The sequence below is a fragment of the Malus sylvestris genome, chromosome 3 (assembly GCF_916048215.2).
Source record: "Malus sylvestris chromosome 3, drMalSylv7.2, whole genome shotgun sequence".
In the NCBI taxonomy this organism is placed as follows: Eukaryota; Viridiplantae; Streptophyta; class Magnoliopsida; order Rosales; family Rosaceae; genus Malus; species Malus sylvestris.
Genome location: NC_062262.1, coordinates 2,660,398 through 2,675,949, shown reverse-complemented (window position 1 = coordinate 2,675,949; position 15,552 = coordinate 2,660,398). Strand labels below are relative to the sequence as shown.

At 43.9% G+C, this 15,552-nt stretch overlaps 1 protein-coding gene and 1 long non-coding RNA gene across 3 annotated transcripts; both read left to right on the top strand.

The window, feature by feature from the left end:
* The first annotated feature begins 8,828 nt into the window (after window positions 1-8,828).
* Window positions 8,829-9,823, top strand: LOC126616361 (uncharacterized). Of its 2 annotated transcripts, XR_007621134.1 has the most exons (3): window positions 8,829-9,028; window positions 9,112-9,209; window positions 9,385-9,823. It is a non-coding gene; the product is annotated as an uncharacterized LOC126616361 (long non-coding RNA). The 2 variants fall into 2 exon arrangements; XR_007621133.1 differs by having other exon boundaries at window positions 8,829-9,209.
* An 860-nt stretch (window positions 9,824-10,683) lies between these two features.
* Window positions 10,684-13,096, top strand: LOC126616348 (uncharacterized). Its single transcript, XM_050284405.1, has 3 exons — window positions 10,684-11,445; window positions 11,532-12,007; window positions 12,088-13,096. The coding sequence occupies exons 1-3, from the start codon at window positions 10,821-10,823 to the stop codon at window positions 12,739-12,741; spliced, it is 1,755 nt and encodes a 584-aa protein (XP_050140362.1). The 5' UTR covers window positions 10,684-10,820; the 3' UTR covers window positions 12,742-13,096.
* Window positions 13,097-15,552: the final 2,456 nt, after the last annotated feature.

Genomic DNA, 15,552 nt, shown 5'->3' with positions numbered 1-15,552 from the left:
GTTTATTAAAATATTAATTTTTTAGATGGTTATAGGGCTAAAACGAGCCATCTGACTCTCATTCGGTTGGAGATGACCTTAGTTCATACTAATAGATCCTGGACCAGTCTGTAAGTGAGTAACAAGTTGGCACCTGACTTCACATGACCAAAAAATCACGGACAAAATCAGACATTCAATTTTGCAGGAAATTATTTCGCTCCAATCAGGTCAGCTAAGTTAATTAGGATTGGTGATATGCATGCACGAAAATAGGGATTTGATCAACTAACTCTTTCAAGTGGAAATTAACTTTGAATCTTTAAGTCTTCGGTAAATCAGATCGGGAAGTGAGCGCTTCATATAAATTAGTGGTAAACAAAGCCAAGGAGATAGTAGATACTGATGGACGAAGCTTATTATTTCTCTACACCAATACAAACAGAACCTTGTAGGTTATTGTCAAAGATCACCACACTTTTACATTCTATATATTGTTCTTGCTATCCATTCTAAACCAGTGTTTTAAAAAACACCCTAGGAGGCTGCCTAGGCGTTGGGCGGTGGAGTGCTGCGGGGATTTATGCCAAATCATTCATAAAATCGGGTACGGGTTAGTTGGCCGCCTAGGCGCTATCTAGGCGGCAATAGGTGGCTGTCTAGGGGACCTCGTTGGAGCTTCGGCGGTTCTCCATTTTGCTGCGATCTGACGAGAAGAGAGAGAGCAGACTGGAAATCTCTGGAATACATACAAACTCCAATTGATCGTTGAAAGAACCCACCCCAGATTGCTTTATAAACTGCTTTTTGACAAACAGGCCGTGCCGATGTTGCTTGATAGTTGGGTATTTTAGAATTCTTTTGAGTTTTTGGGTTGAAGGTTGGGGGTTTTAAGTAGATTTTGGAGGTGGTGGGAGAGGTCTGATGATGTGAGAGAGGAGAGGAGAAGAAGCAGCGCTCTTTCTTGAAGACAGAGATGAGGTGATGGAAACGAAACTGATTACAATAATAGAGAGAGAGAGGTGTTTACCAAAAAGTAGAGAGAGGCGCACAATTTGGTTATTTTAATTAGTTGATGGAAACAAGGTGTCTTATAATATAAGAAAGAGGCTTGATGCGACTGAAGACATGAGAAGAGAAAAAGAAAGTGTGGGGTGAGTTGGGTTGGGTTGGGATGGGTTGGACCGGGGCATTTTATATGCTTACAATCTTATTAACTTTTAAATTGGGGTTAATAATAACAGCCCATCATAAGTGTAACCAGCTTTTGTTATGATAAATTTAATTAAATTAATAAAAATTAAAAAATCCGCCTAGTCCGCCTAGGTGTCTAGGTACTAAGCCCAGATAGCCGCCTGACTAAAGTCTAGCGTCTTTTAGAACTATGTTCTAACCTAGGTTGAACAGTATCTTTCATTCGTATTTTTTTGTTTCAATTTTTCGAACTGTCATTTCAATTCATTCCAATACTCCGGATGGTCTTGGAACAACGTAAATCCGACCGTGAATCTGCAAGTAATGTAAATGACACAAGAGTTATCGTGGTTCACCCCAAGGTTTGGGCTACGTCCACACTGATTGTATTGTTTGGAGGGAGAGAGAGCTCTGAGAGTGAGAGCGTTGAAAGAGGGTGAGAGGGCCTAGGAATTGGCCTCTCCCTAATTGTGAGGATGAGGAGTCCTTTTATAGAATAAGGACTCTTCACTTATTACATATTTGCCCCTTCCCTTATTGCATAATTACATTTGAGTCCCCCGAGTATTTATACGAGGTCTAAATACGGAGGCCCTAAATATGGTATAAACAGTAGTCCCCCAAGTCTTCAGTCAAGAGAGTCTTTTGGCTGGAGACTTGAAATTCAGTCCATGTGTGGGCCGAAGTAACTAGATACTGTCTTGAACTGATGCTCGATATGAGGCAGTGCTCAATCTGAAATGACGCTAAACTAGAAGTAGCACACGCTGCGAGGCTGCTCGGCTTGTGGCTTATGTTGCTTTGGTTGGCTCAGCTTGTGGCATTGAAGGTGAGTGAGTCACTTTTATAGAATAAGGGCTCGCTCCTCAATACATAAATGATGGGCTAGAGTTGATGATCGCGGCGAGGCGGTTGCTCAGTAGGCGGCGATGCTCTCTAATGGTGGTGAGGGAGTCCCTTTTATAGAATAAGGGCTCGCTCCTCAATACATAAATCATGGGTGATCTTTCAATGAAAGTGAGGGAGTCCCTTTTATAGAATAAGGGTTCGCTCCTTAATACATAAATAATGGGCTAGAGTCCCCCAAGTATTTTTCATGAGGCCCAGTTGAGGCCCAATATATGGTACATAATGTAGTCCCCCAAGTCTTCGGTTAATAGAGTCTGTTGGCTGGAGACTTCAAATTGAATCCATGTATGGGCCGAAGTGGCGGTTGTTCGGATGTGGTATTTGTATACCCTGCACTGAAGCTTTGTAAGTGAAGCTTTGCAAGTGAAGCTTTGAAGCTAGAGCTCTGTAAATGAAGCTTTCGAAACTGGAACTTTTGTAAATAAAGTTTTAAAGCTAGAGCTCTGTAAATGAAGCTTTTGAAGCTGATTGACATGAGTGATGCTCATGAATGTTTATGTTGATTGACATGAGTGATGCTCATGGATGTTGTCATGAGTGATGCTCATGAATGTTAACATGAGTGATGCTCATGAATGTTGACATGAATGATGGTTATGAATGTTTATGTATGATTATCATGAGTGATGCTCATGAATGTTTATGTATGAATGACATGAGTAATGCTCATGTATAATTTGGAGTACTTGGCGTACTTTTGATCACCTGGTTGGTGGTATGAAGGAGAGTGCGGGTTGTACATTTCATCACCTGGTTGGTGCTATTTTGGGCTTATGGGCCTTTGCTCTCCACACAACATTCCAGCCCATTTATTTTGGGCTTTGCCGATTGTTTTTTTTTTTTTTTTTTTTTTTTTTTTTTTAACCCTTTGATGGGGTTTATACAGATGTCTTCGAAAGATAAGAAAAATAAATTACATCACTTTAATGTAAGGAAACCTTTATCTTCCTTCTAGGTCTTTCCGTAGCTTTCTCAGAAAATAGGAACATGCATGATGAAAGTGTGAGCATCTTCTTTGGCTTTAGTAAAATCTCCTTTTTTCTTTTTCTTTTGCGTTGTCCCCATGTGCTCTCGAGGAGAGCCTCCATTTTTCTTTTTCTTTTCTACTTTTGCTTTCTTAGTGACATGATGGCTGGATTGCTTCACTGGTGTGCAATTGGCACATGCCATCTCCACAAACTTCTTTAGACCATTTCCTCATTTTCCTTTTTCTTTTCTACTTTTGCTCCCACTGCATCTTATTTTTTATTTTGCTTTCTCCAGACATTGCTTTTTCTTTTCTGTTGATGGACAGCTTTTCATTTCAAGTGGTTTGAACAGCAGTTGATTGTCTGAACATTTGACCTTGTTTGCAGACCTCTTTTGACTCGTCATGAGCACCGCTTGCAGACCTCTTTTGACCCGTCATAATATCATCTGGACACATAAAAATGTGCTGAGAGCTTGAGCGTCTTGATGAATTCCAGGAGCCGCGAGTGCGGAGGAAGATAAGCTACTATTTAATTTCCAGTTTCTCTGACCGAAAACGCTCAATCTTCTATCCAAATCCAAACCCTTATCGCAGGTCGGTTGTTCTTCTAGTTTAACCACTTAGGTTTTTCCAATTCCGTCACTGTCCCGAGAAACTTCAATTTTTGAAGCGAAAGAAAACATTTTCCTGGAACATCTAGTGACGCCAGGACGTACGGACCAGAGGATGGGTCGTCGTTGGAGGGACATGGATGACGTCAGCACCACACTGCTGACCCAACGTTGAGCATTCCTTTGATCGCCGAGTCCAGAAGCTCCTTCTCCGGGTCATGGATTTGATCGACGATGCAGGGAGAGGCGAGGTGGAAGACGCCGGAGCAGCAACTGTCAATGGCGAGTTTGGAGTTGTGGTCGAGGAGATCACTTCTTGCTGGGTCTATGGTCCTCCCATCTCTTCATTTCGGGGATAGCAACTTTGATCATGCTGAAGCTCCTTAATCAGATTCGCGTCCATCATGAAACTTGCCTCATCTAGTCCCTGCTTTTTGAGCTCCTCGGCGATGAGAATCTCAAGAGCCAGACCGGAAAATATCCTCTGATTTACTTCGGGAAAAATTTCAGGATCTACCGGTGCGGAGTCGTCCTTGGTAAGGCAAGGTAAGGCAAAAGCTGCTGCAGAAATTCTAAATAACTTGGGTGAGTGTGATGATCCAGTCATCCTTGTGGGCACCCATGTAAATGCTAATGCCACCACATGGCGGTGGTGCAGAAGAAGATGGTGATCCCTGAAGGAGCGAGCAAGTGCAAAGCAGAGTTTGTGATTGAACGGTGCTAAAAAACCGTCGTTGGGCTTCAACATCAGGTGAGTATGGTTGGTGACAGTCGCGAAGAGGTAACGCAGAGCCATACAAAGTAGCTACTGTGCAGATTTGGAGGTTTGCCGATGTTGAAAGATAACACTTTGAAGAAAGGAAGACTGGTGAAGTTTGAAGGACAATGCTCAGAGTGTGTGCTTTGGTGTGGATGGGTCTTGGTTTTGGGCCAATTGAGACTTGGACCCTTCTGAGACAAAGTAGAGAAGAAAGAAGAGGAGGGTGGGGGTCGGTGTCTCTTGGGTTTTGCAGATCCACGGCGGAAGTGAAAAATTGAGAGAGGACCGACGTAGCTTTTCGTGTCGATTCCCACAGACGGCGCCAAATGTTGATGCACAAAATCAGCGAGGACTTTGGTACAACAGAAAGTGTCAGGTTTTGTGACCTTCGCTTGGTTGCTTCGGTCACTAGTGAGGATAAGTACGTAAATGAATAGAGACAGAGAAGCAAACACAGGATGTACGTGGTTCACCCAGATTGGCTACGTCCACGGAGTAGAGGAGTTCTTATTAGTAGTGAAGGGCTTACACAAGTACAAAGGATCAAGCTCTCAATTTAGTGAGTTCTTGTGAATGATTTAACACAAATGGCATTAGGCAATATTGTGGGGGAATGACCCCTATTTATAGAAAAACTTGTAGCTTTGTCACATTGACATGTGTCATGTTGTGATTGGTTCTTGATGTCGACACGTGCTGCGCTCTAATTGGCTTCTAATCTTGACACGTGTCGAGTAGTGATTGGCCTCCTGGTCGGAGGGGAACTCTTCTGGGTCCTTGACAGTATAGCGTTGGCCGGTGCTCGGTAGTTTCGGGATTGGTCAAGTATGGTACAAACAGTGCTCCCCTAAGTTCCCGAGTGAGGGAAACTCCTCGGTTGGGGACTTGCAAGATCCAATCCCTTGAGTAATCACGAAACTTCTAAGTACCGAAGTGTGGTCTGATCTTCATCTGCCCTTCTCTGGAAGTACATTTCCTCCATCCGGGAATGGTGTATTTAGCCTATAGTAGGAGTCCCCCAAGTCGCCGAGCTAGGAGATCTGCCGAAAGAGGTGACAGACAAAGTAAGCAGTCAAACTTCCAAGTAAGCAACCCAGGATCAGAGGTTTGACTTCGGCTTCCGGTTGATTGTTCTCTTTCTCCTTGTCTCTCATTCAACTGCCAGGATAAGGAGAAGCAAATGGATAAGAGATGATATGAGATACTTTTGCTTTTGAAGAAGTAACTTTCCACAGGCTTATTCTTGAACTGTGCTGGAGGGTTTTCTGGTGCCCTTCAGAGTATAAGGCCGACTCAAAAATTTGAGGGTCAAAACAAGTCCATCAAATCTAGAGTACGTTCGACCTTGATGATATGGGATACTTTTGCTGTTGACGGAATAATGAATGTGGTATGGAAAGGTGTCGTGCTGTAGTGATCTGTTTCAGCCCACCGTTGAACCTTCTGCTTCAATCTTTTGCATGGCAGAAGTGGTGTGCAACCTTTGCATTTAAATGGTCCTTCAGAACATTCCTTCATAGTGACTCATCCACGCTTGGCAGCTTCAGTGTAAAGAGCCAATATCTGATCAACTGTCATGAGGTATTTGCCGGTGGAATTCGTGACCTTGACAGCAGTTGAGGATGAGTACTCGAGAGCAATGCTAAGTAAGTAACCAGGCAAGGGCTCCAGGCAGTCAGTTCCAAATTGGAGGTTTGATTTCAGGTTCCGACTGACTGCTCTCTTTCTCCTTGTCCTGCAGGTGTGGACAAGGACAAAGACAAAGACAGGGAGAAAGCATGATATGGGATACTCTTGCTTTCGACCCTGATGATATGAGATACTCTTGTTCTTGGTGTGGCTTATTTGCTGAGGTATTATCGGGGGGAAATAAAGCTGAGTATTTCGAGAGGTTATGTTGAGGGTGCCTTTTCGAATGCGAGAAAGGGTTGAGCATTTTTGCAGGTTTGCCTGTCCGTTGAGGAGGGAGGTCAATGTATATAGGGATTTCCCAATAACAAGTAGTAATGCTATTCCTTTACCCTTCTTGGTCACAGCAATGTAGTGGGAGCTGCCAGCTTCACGTGTTTTAATTTTGTCAGAGCACTTTGAAAAAGTGGTATATGGTATCTGGAAAGCTGATGTTACGTGTGAAGATTACAGACAAGCTTTATCTAAGGAAATCTGGCTCTCGAAGTTCTGAGAGTTGTGCCTCTTCGGTTTTCGAACAAGCAATCCCGTCGAGGATCTGACTCTCGAGATTCGGAAAGCGGTGCTACTCCGGTTTTTGAGAAAGTAATTATGTTGGGAGTCTTTTCTCGAATGTGAGTAAAGGTTGGACGTTCTTGCCAACCTGTCTTGCCGCAAAACACGGAGGTCGACACACATAGGGACTTTCCAGTTGTCAAGCAGTGGTGCTGTTCCTTTACCCTTATGGGTAATAGTAGGGTAGCTGGAACTTCGAAATTCTCGTGCCTAAACTTTGTCAGAGATCTTTGACAAAGTTATATGTGGTACCCGAGGAGTTGATGGTGCATATGGAGAGCGGTGATTGAACAGTAAGATTCACGTGCTTTCTACTTCACCAGAAATCTTCGACAGATTGCCCGTAATTTCCGCAAAGCTGAGTGTGCATGTGACAGGTGCTGACGAGGCTGAAAAAGCAGGTGCTTCTTCGATTTCTGAGATCGGCCCTCGTGGTCTCTGAGCAGCTCAGCTTTTGAGAAAGCAAACGCCTCTTCGATTTCTGAAGCTCCGTCGAGTGCAGATTTTTATAGAGGCTGGCATTAAGTTCCACAGCACACTTGAATCTCTACCAGTAGAAGCTCATTTCTTGCACTTCTAAGATCTTGATTTGTCTGACCTCTTCCCTCTTCAACACATTTGAAAATGTCTGGACCCTCCGACCGTTGTTTTGACTTGAACCTTGGAGAAGAGACAGCCACGCCTTCTCCAGACAACATATGGCGCCCATCCTTCATATCCCCTACTGGTCCTCTTACCGTTGGGGATTCTGTGATGAAGAATGATATGACCGCTGCAGTGGTGGCCAGGAACCTTCTCACTCCCAAAGATAACAGACTACTTTCCAAACGGTCTGATGAGTTGGCTGTTAAGGACTCTCTGGCTCTTAGTGTTCAGTGTGCAGGTTCTGTGTCTAATATGGCCCAACGCCTATTTGCTAGAACCCGCCAAGTTGAATCATTGGCTGCTGAAGTGATGAGTCTCAAACAGGAGATTAGAGGGCTCAAGCATGAGAATAAACAGTTGCACCGGCTCGCCCATGACTATGCTACGAACATGAAGAGGAAGCTTGACCAGATGAAGGAATCTGATGGTAAGGTTTTACTTGATTATCAGCGGTTTGTGGGTTTATTCCAAAGGCATTTATTGCCTTCGTCCTCTGGGGCTGTACCTGGTAATGAAGCTTCAAATGATGAACCTCCAATGCCTCCTCCTTCTGGGGTTTTGTCAAGTACTGAGGCTGCGGATAACCACCCTCCGGTGCTTTCTCTTTCTGGGGCTCTACCGACTGCTGAGACTTCCCCTAAGCAACCTTTGTGAAGGCTCCCTTTTGTTTGTTTATTTTGACTCATGTATATGTACATATTTGTGGCTTTATCGAAAATATTAATAAATAAGCTTTGCTCCATTTCAACATATTGTGTTAAATACACCAAAGCCTTCTTCAGAAAGTTCTCTGAATTTTTTTCTTTTGTCGAAACTTGTATTGTTGAAGCTTTGTGAGTGAAGCATGTAGTTTGAGGTAGTGTTCCCTTAATTTCCTGAGTGAGGAAAACTTCTCGGTTGGAGACTTGAAAAATCCAAGTCACTGAGTGGTTGTGAGACTTCCGAGTATCAGGGTGCAGTAGCATATGGTGGGAGTCCCCCAAGTCTTCAGGCGAGGAGAGTTGCCGAATGAGATGTCTTGCTTGCTACTAATATGTCAAAGTAACGAAGCCTTGTTTTGATGTCACACCTTCATATATGCCTTATCCAAAAATATTTCAAGCTAGGTTTAGCTTTGGGAGGGCCCAAAATTTTTGTGTAGCCCAAAACTGCTCATTTGTTTGCAAGCCCACGAAAAGAAGGGATCCAGTGCCTTTGTTCATTTGTTATTTGTGTGGCAAGCCCAAAAAGGAGAACATGTTTGTGCCCACTCCCCTTTATTTAGTTTTTTGTGAAGCCCAATGTATTCTTGCTGCATATTGGGAGGTAGATAAATAATAACAATGAGACTCAAAGTCTCATCCCTTTGCCTGTGTCTTCTTCCCCATTTCCCCGGACTTTGTTCAATATGGCACTGTGCACTGATTCCTTTTGTCCGTCACTTTTGGTGGCTTTTGGCTATTCTTTTGACTGGCCTTTTTCTTTCTTTGCTGGAAAGGTCTTCATGTCCTCACAAAAATCGGAATGAGTCCAAAGGCATGATGAAGGAAAGTGGGTGTTGGAGTCAAGGAAGGGAAGGAAGGAGTTAACGGAGAGGGTGCAGTAGCTCTGCAATAAAACATCATGTTCTGTAGCTCAACTCGCAAGGTTGTCTTCATGAAAGTTGTTCCTTAGCTTGTGAACTACAACATATCCGAATTTGAGAGCCATCGGAGTAGTACAACTCCAGATATTCAGGTATGTTGAGTAAGTGTTCATCATTTTGCGGTTAACCCGTCAGACTTATTGTGAGCTTCGAAACTTCATTTTGTCTTGTTCAGATCAACAGACTTTCTTCATCAAAGTTGTTCCTAACCTTGTGAAATACAACATATCCAATTTTGAGGTTCATCGGAGTAGTACAACTCCAGATATTCAGGTATGATGAGTAACTGTGCATCAATTTTCTGTGAACCCGTCAGACTTATTGTGAGCTTCAAAACTTCATTTTTTCGTGTTCATATCAACATACTTTCTTCAACAAAGTTGTTGCTTATCGTCTCTTTCATGACATATCAAAAATTCAGAATGAACTAACGGTTAAATATTTCCAGATCTTCGAAACATCACAGCAGCTTTTAAATTTGCGGGAATCCGACTGTCATGTTGGGAGCCTCAACACTTTAATTTCCGTAGCTCAAACAGAAACGATTCCTTCTTGAAAGTTGTTCATCTGCTCAAGAACTATAAGGTGTCCAAAATTCAGCTCCACTGGAGAAGAGCAGAGGTTGCAGAAATTTGATAGATGAAAGGAGGCGGAAGAGGAAGAGAGGGAAAAAGGTTGCTTGGGTTGGATTTCTAGTTAACTTGGGACTTTGGCTTGTTGTTTGATGTATTATAATATATTTGGAAACATATACATAATTGCTTGTTTGTTGATGACAGGGATGTTGTGGGTGTAGAACAAAACAAATGTTTGTGTTGACCCCTGTGTTGTTGTACAAGTTCAAAAGAATATTGGTTGTGTGAACAAAATTTGTTTATTTGCCACAAGGTTTTGTGTTTGGAAAATAGTTTAATAGGTAAGGTTTATTGACTATAGATTTGTGCTTGGGTAGATAGCTTGATTAGTGAAGCTTTGGTGTTGAAGCTTTATAGGTGAAGCTTTGGTGTTGAAGCTTTATAGGTGAAGCTTTGGGTGGCGAAGCTTTATAGGTGAAGCTTTATAGGTGAAGCTTTATAGGTGAAGCTTTGGTGGTGAAGCTTTATAGGTGAAGCTTTGGGGTTGAAGCTTTATAGGTGAAGCTTTGGTGGTGAAGCTTTATAGGTGAAGCTTTGGTGTTGAAGCTTTCTAGGTGAAGCTTTGATGGTGAAGCTTTGTAGATGAAGCTTTGTAGATGAAGCTTTCTAGGTGAAGCTTTTTTAGGTGAAGCTTTGTAGGTGAAGCTTTTTTAAGTGAAGCTTTTCGGGTGGAGTTTTTTTGGGTGAAGCTTTTTTTTTTTTTTTTTTTGGCGCTTGACACGGTCTTCATTTGCTTGTTTTGTAGTGACTGTGGAAGACGGATTGCTTTCTGATTGAGAAGGGTTCCGGCATCGCTTTGCACCATCTTCATGTGGGTAATATAGGAACTTCCTTATGTTTTGATCATGCATGTAGTGATAGAATTTGTTTCTTCTTATTGTAGATGTCAGAGCCTGGAAGTTCTAGTGATGAGGGCTCTTCTAGCTTTAGCTCTAAGTCTGAGTCTGCAATGTCGGAGTCTTCAGGGTCTTTGTTAGAGTCCGGTACTAGAGAAACATTGGATGATCTTCCCAACCGTCAAACTTTAGCTATTGCTAGTTCTTCCTCCATGGCGTTGGGTGAGGGGGTTGTTTTTGATGCCATACCCATAGTTCGCTCTGAGTTCACAGCAGACCATCTAAAGAATAACTTGTTAGATAATGAGAAGCAGGTTGAGGCGCTAAGGCAGTCATGTAATATCCCTCGCAGTGTAGGGATACGTTTGGTACATGATGAAGAATGGCCTTCTGAGCCTCCCCAGGGTCATGTTATGTTCTACACCCAGATATTACTGACTGTAGGGGTGAGACTACCTTTACATCCGTGGTTGCAAAAGATGTTATCTTTGATCGGATATGCACCTGGGCAACTCAATCCTGGTTTCTGGGATACTTTGATTGGATTTTATATCATTTGGATGGAGTGTGGGTTGTGTGAGCCTTCCTTCCATCAGTGGCGTTACTGTTACAAGATGCGCCCAGCAAAATCATGCACTGGTTATGCCGAGTGTGCATGTCGGAGTGAGAGAGAGCGTATTGTGTATGGTAAGAAAAAGGCATACTACACATGGAAAAACCGTTGGTGCTTTCTGTATAATGATTGGGAGTATGATAAGGGTGTCACGCCTGAGCGACGTGTGCTTACTCACTTCCAGACTGTAGGTTGTAACGTATCAACCGTTCGTACTATTTGCTATTTGTTGTGGTCTTTTCTTGCTTCTAACACTTTGCTTCATGTAGTGACGCGGGGCACCATCAAACTGTTTGGGCAGGAGCTATCTGACATAGAGAAGGTGTTGAGGGTGCCCAAAGAGGATAGACACTTAAGCAAGCTACGACCCTTATTTCGTCGGTACGGTTTCCAACCCTTAGTTTCCGAGAGCCAGGGACGATCGAGTAAGTTGTATCCTTCATGTAAACTTTGCTCTTTTCCTTACTTTATTTGGAAAGTTGTATTTCTTATTTTGATTTTCCTTATGCAGTGGAGAAGGTAAGCAAGAAAACAGGGACTAGCACCAATAAAAGGAAAGCACCAGTGTTAGTTCCTTCGGAAGACATCCTACCGCATAAGAAAATTCATAAGTTCCGAGGGGAACCATCCGTTAGACCTAAGTCCCAAGATGGGGTCCTTAAGGGGCCTGCCTTTAGGAAGACTGGAGTCGAGGCCGTTGAAAATGCTGCTGCCGTAGTTGCAGGAGAAGGGAGCCGACTGTTGCCTCCTCCTCTTACTATGGAGCACACTGTCCAGGAAAGTGATCCTGGTTCCCGCCATGAGGGGAAAGGCAAGGAAAGAGCTGGCAGTGTCCCGTGGAAGGACTTGAGGGTTGCCACGCGGCCAAAGGATTTTGGGGATATCAACAATTGCTTGGCAGGGCGTCGATTCGCCTTCGATGAGCTCGGAGAGCCCTTAGCTAAGGATGAATCGGATTGCGACCGGATGTTGAAGCTGTCTTCATATGTGAGTGTTACTTTGTCATTTCCTTACTTTTTCCTCTTTATTATCATTATTTAGGTAGTGATGATCGTCTTGTCATGCAGGTCATGGCCGAGTATCACGACAGACTGCAAGAGGTTGAGCGGTACAAGGCAAAACTGAAGGAGAATAAGCAGCTTGTGGACGAGGCCCGAAGGAATAAGGGACTTTTGACTCAGGCTCTCCAACTGAAGGACGAAACCATGGAGAGCTTGAAAAGGCGAAATGGTGAGAACCTAAGGCTTAAGAAATTGTTTGAGGCAACTAAAAAACAGTTGGAGGTGGCTACCTTGGAGGTATCCAAGGTTAGGGGAGAATTGGATGGTGCCTTAGTTGAGATTTCTGAACTGGAGAAGAGCATTCCAACTGAAAGGGAGGCTGCTGTGCAAGAATACTTAAGTTCTTCGACCTTTCATCTTGCTATTAAACCCTACTGTGCTCAAGAAGCTCGCTTTGAAAAAAGGAAATGGATGGCCGTCCTTGATCGTTATGATGATGGGAGCATTCTTCGAAAATACCACGAAGATATAGATGAGCATCATCGAAAGGGCGAGACATTTGTCCTTGCTGTTGATCCTAGCAGCGAAGATGAGTCTGATAATGAAGGTAGTGCTGATGCACAGACTCAGCATGGTGAAGAGGATCTTGGGGATGCAGAGGATGATGGTAGGACGCGGAGTGATACTGCCAGGGGTTCGGCTTCAGATGAGAATGAATAGCAGTGTCTTTACTATCTGCATGTATTCTGGATGTAGTAGTCTAATGTGTGTATAACATGTGCCCATGTTATAAGCTTGAGAGTTTTGGATTTTAGGTGTTTATGAGTGTTTGCACTATTATTAATGCATGTTTGGCTATGTATGAATAGATCTATTGTTTGGATATAAGCCATTGTTTGGTTGTTCCTTTCTTTGTATAGTCTTGTCGACACATACTTAGATTTTGTTTCGTGTTGGATATATCTGCTTTGAGGTTTCAACACTTGAGTGTTCCCTTGCTAGGAATGTAAAAGAGTGAGGGCTGAGTTGGCTAAATTACCTCTTTATTGAATTCATTGCCAAATGGCCTTCATTACATAGGATGCCGAACGGCTATAGCTCAACACTTGTACATCGTGAGTCTATTTGTAGTAGTACTTCAAGTGATCAGCGTTCCATGGATGGCCAAGGGTCTTGCCATCGGAGCTTCTAAGTGTGTAAGAGCCAGGGCGACTGATGCCAATGACTTCATACGGTCCATCCCAGTTTGGACTAAGTGTGCCTTCACTCGGGACTCTGTCGCAGAGTAATCTTTTCTTTAAGACCCAGTCTCCTATTTTGAAAGAACGAGGCTTGACCCTAGAGTCATAATAGTTGGAGATGCGCTGCTTGTAGGCGACATTCCTCAAGTGAGCTTGGTTTCTGTGTTCCTCGACTAAATCCAAGTTGAGGGTGAGTTGTTTGTCATTTTCACTTTGAATGTAGTTCTGGACTCGGAATGTTGCTTGCTCGAGCTCAACAGGGACAACCGCCTCTGTGCCAAAGGCAAGTGAGAATGGAGTTTCTCCTGTTGAAGTCCGATATGAAGTGCGATATGACCAAAGAACTTGGGGTACAAATTCTGGCCAACAGCCTTTAGCTTTGTCCAAGCTGGTTTTCAAAGTGCGCTTGATTATTTTGTTGATGGCCTCAACTTGTCCATTAGACTGGGGATGAGCTGGAGAGGCAAAGCATAAGTTGATGTTGAACTTAGAGCAGAACAACCTGAACTTCTTGTTGTCAAACTGTCGCCTATTGTCAGTGACTATCGCATTGGGAATGCCGAATCTACAAAGGATGTTCTTCCACACGAAGTCTTCTATCTTTGCCTCAGTAATGGTTGCCAAGGGTTCTACTTCGGCCCACTTTGTGAAGTAGTCCACTGCAACGACTGCGTAACAGACTTTGCCCTTCCCTGCCGGCATTGGGCCGATCAAATCAAGTCCCCACTGGGCGAAGGGCCAAGGGCTGATCATAGGAGTAAGAGGCTCTGGAGGGGAATGAGGAATAGTTGCATATCGTTGACATTTGTCACATGAGCGGGATACTTTGATGGCATCCTGGTGGAGTGTTGGCCAGTAATATCCTTGGCGAAAAGTCTTGTGTGCTAGGGACCGAGATCCAGCATGATCTCCACAGACTCCCTCATGTATTTCCCGAAGGACGATTTCCGCCTCGGCAGGCGTAAGACACCTTAAGTATGGCAGGCTAAAACCTCGCTTATAAAGTTGATCATTGATGATCAGGTAGCGGGTAGACTTGTATCGAATTTGCTTAGCCTGGACTTTATCATTTGGGAGGGTGCCATGAGCAAGGAAATTATAGATCGGGGTGATCCAACTATCCCCCTGTTGTAAGTTGCATACTTCTGCGGCCATGGTGCTTGGTGTTGCCAACAGTTCGACATGAAGTTTTCTTCCAATCTTGTCTTCCACAGCCGAGGCGAGGCGAGCCAGGGCGTCTGCATGACTGTTTGCCGCTCGAGGAACTTGGGTGATCTGGTAGTGGAAGTGCTTGAGCAAAAGTTGTGTTTGCGCAAGATATGCTGCCATGGAGCTGTCCTTAGCATCAAAGTTGTTGGTAACCTGGTTGACCACTAATTGGGAGTCACTGAAAATATCAATTTGTTTAACCCCGAGGTGTTTGGTCAAACGTAATCCTGCTAGAAGGGCTTCATACTCGGCCTCATTGTTTGATGCCTTGAATTTGAAACGAAGAGCATACTCCATTGCTACTTTGTCGGGCGTAGTCAAGACTAGTCCCGCTCCACAGCCCTGTTGGTTGGATGAGCCATCAACATACAGACTCCATGCTGAGGTCGTTGATTCTACTTTCTGAGCTTCCGATGGTAATGAAGCTACTGCTTCAGGTGTAGAAGCAATGTCAACAGGATATGTGAAGTCGGCGATGAAATCTGCTACTGCTTGACCTTTTTCGGCTGGTTTTGGTTGGTAGGAGATATCAAACTCACCCAATGCTATCGCCCATTTGATCATTCGCCCAGACGTGTCAGGACTCTGGAGTATCTGTCGAAGAGGGTGATTGGTAAGCACGATGATGGCGTGTGCTTGGAAATAAGGGCGAAGTTTCCGAGCAGACATGACCAATGCTAAAGCTAATTTCTCAATGTTGGAGTATCGTGTCTCCGCATCTTGTAGGGCCTTGCTAGCGTAGTAGACGGGCCGTTCGACACCACTGTCCATTCGAATAAGAACAGAACTGACTGCTGAAGCCGAAACCGATAGATAGATGATGAGAGTGTCACCAACTTCTGGTTTGGAGAGCAGAGGGGCTTTACTCATGTACTCTTTGAGGTTCCTGAATACCTTGGCACATTCCTCCGTCCATGTAATGTACTTCTTATTTCCCTTGAGTGCTTTGAAGAAAGGGGCACATCTGTCTGTGGCCTTAGAGATGAATCTGGTTAAGGCTGCCACCTTGCCAGTAAGGCTTTGGATGTCTTTTGAAGTTATTGGCTCTTTCATGTCGAGGATTGCTTTGATCTTTTCAGGG

Excerpts from the sequence above, each read along its gene's own strand:
- LOC126616348 (XM_050284405.1), top strand. The coding sequence starts at position 10,821 with ATGTTCTACACCCAGATATTACTGACTGTAGGGGTGAGACTACCTTTA. Across the intron at positions 11,446-11,531 it reads CGAGAGCCAGGGACGATCGA|TGGAGAAGGTAAGCAAGAAA; the intron begins GTAAGTTGTATC and ends TTCCTTATGCAG. Across the intron at positions 12,008-12,087 it reads TGTTGAAGCTGTCTTCATAT|GTCATGGCCGAGTATCACGA; the intron begins GTGAGTGTTACT and ends CTTGTCATGCAG.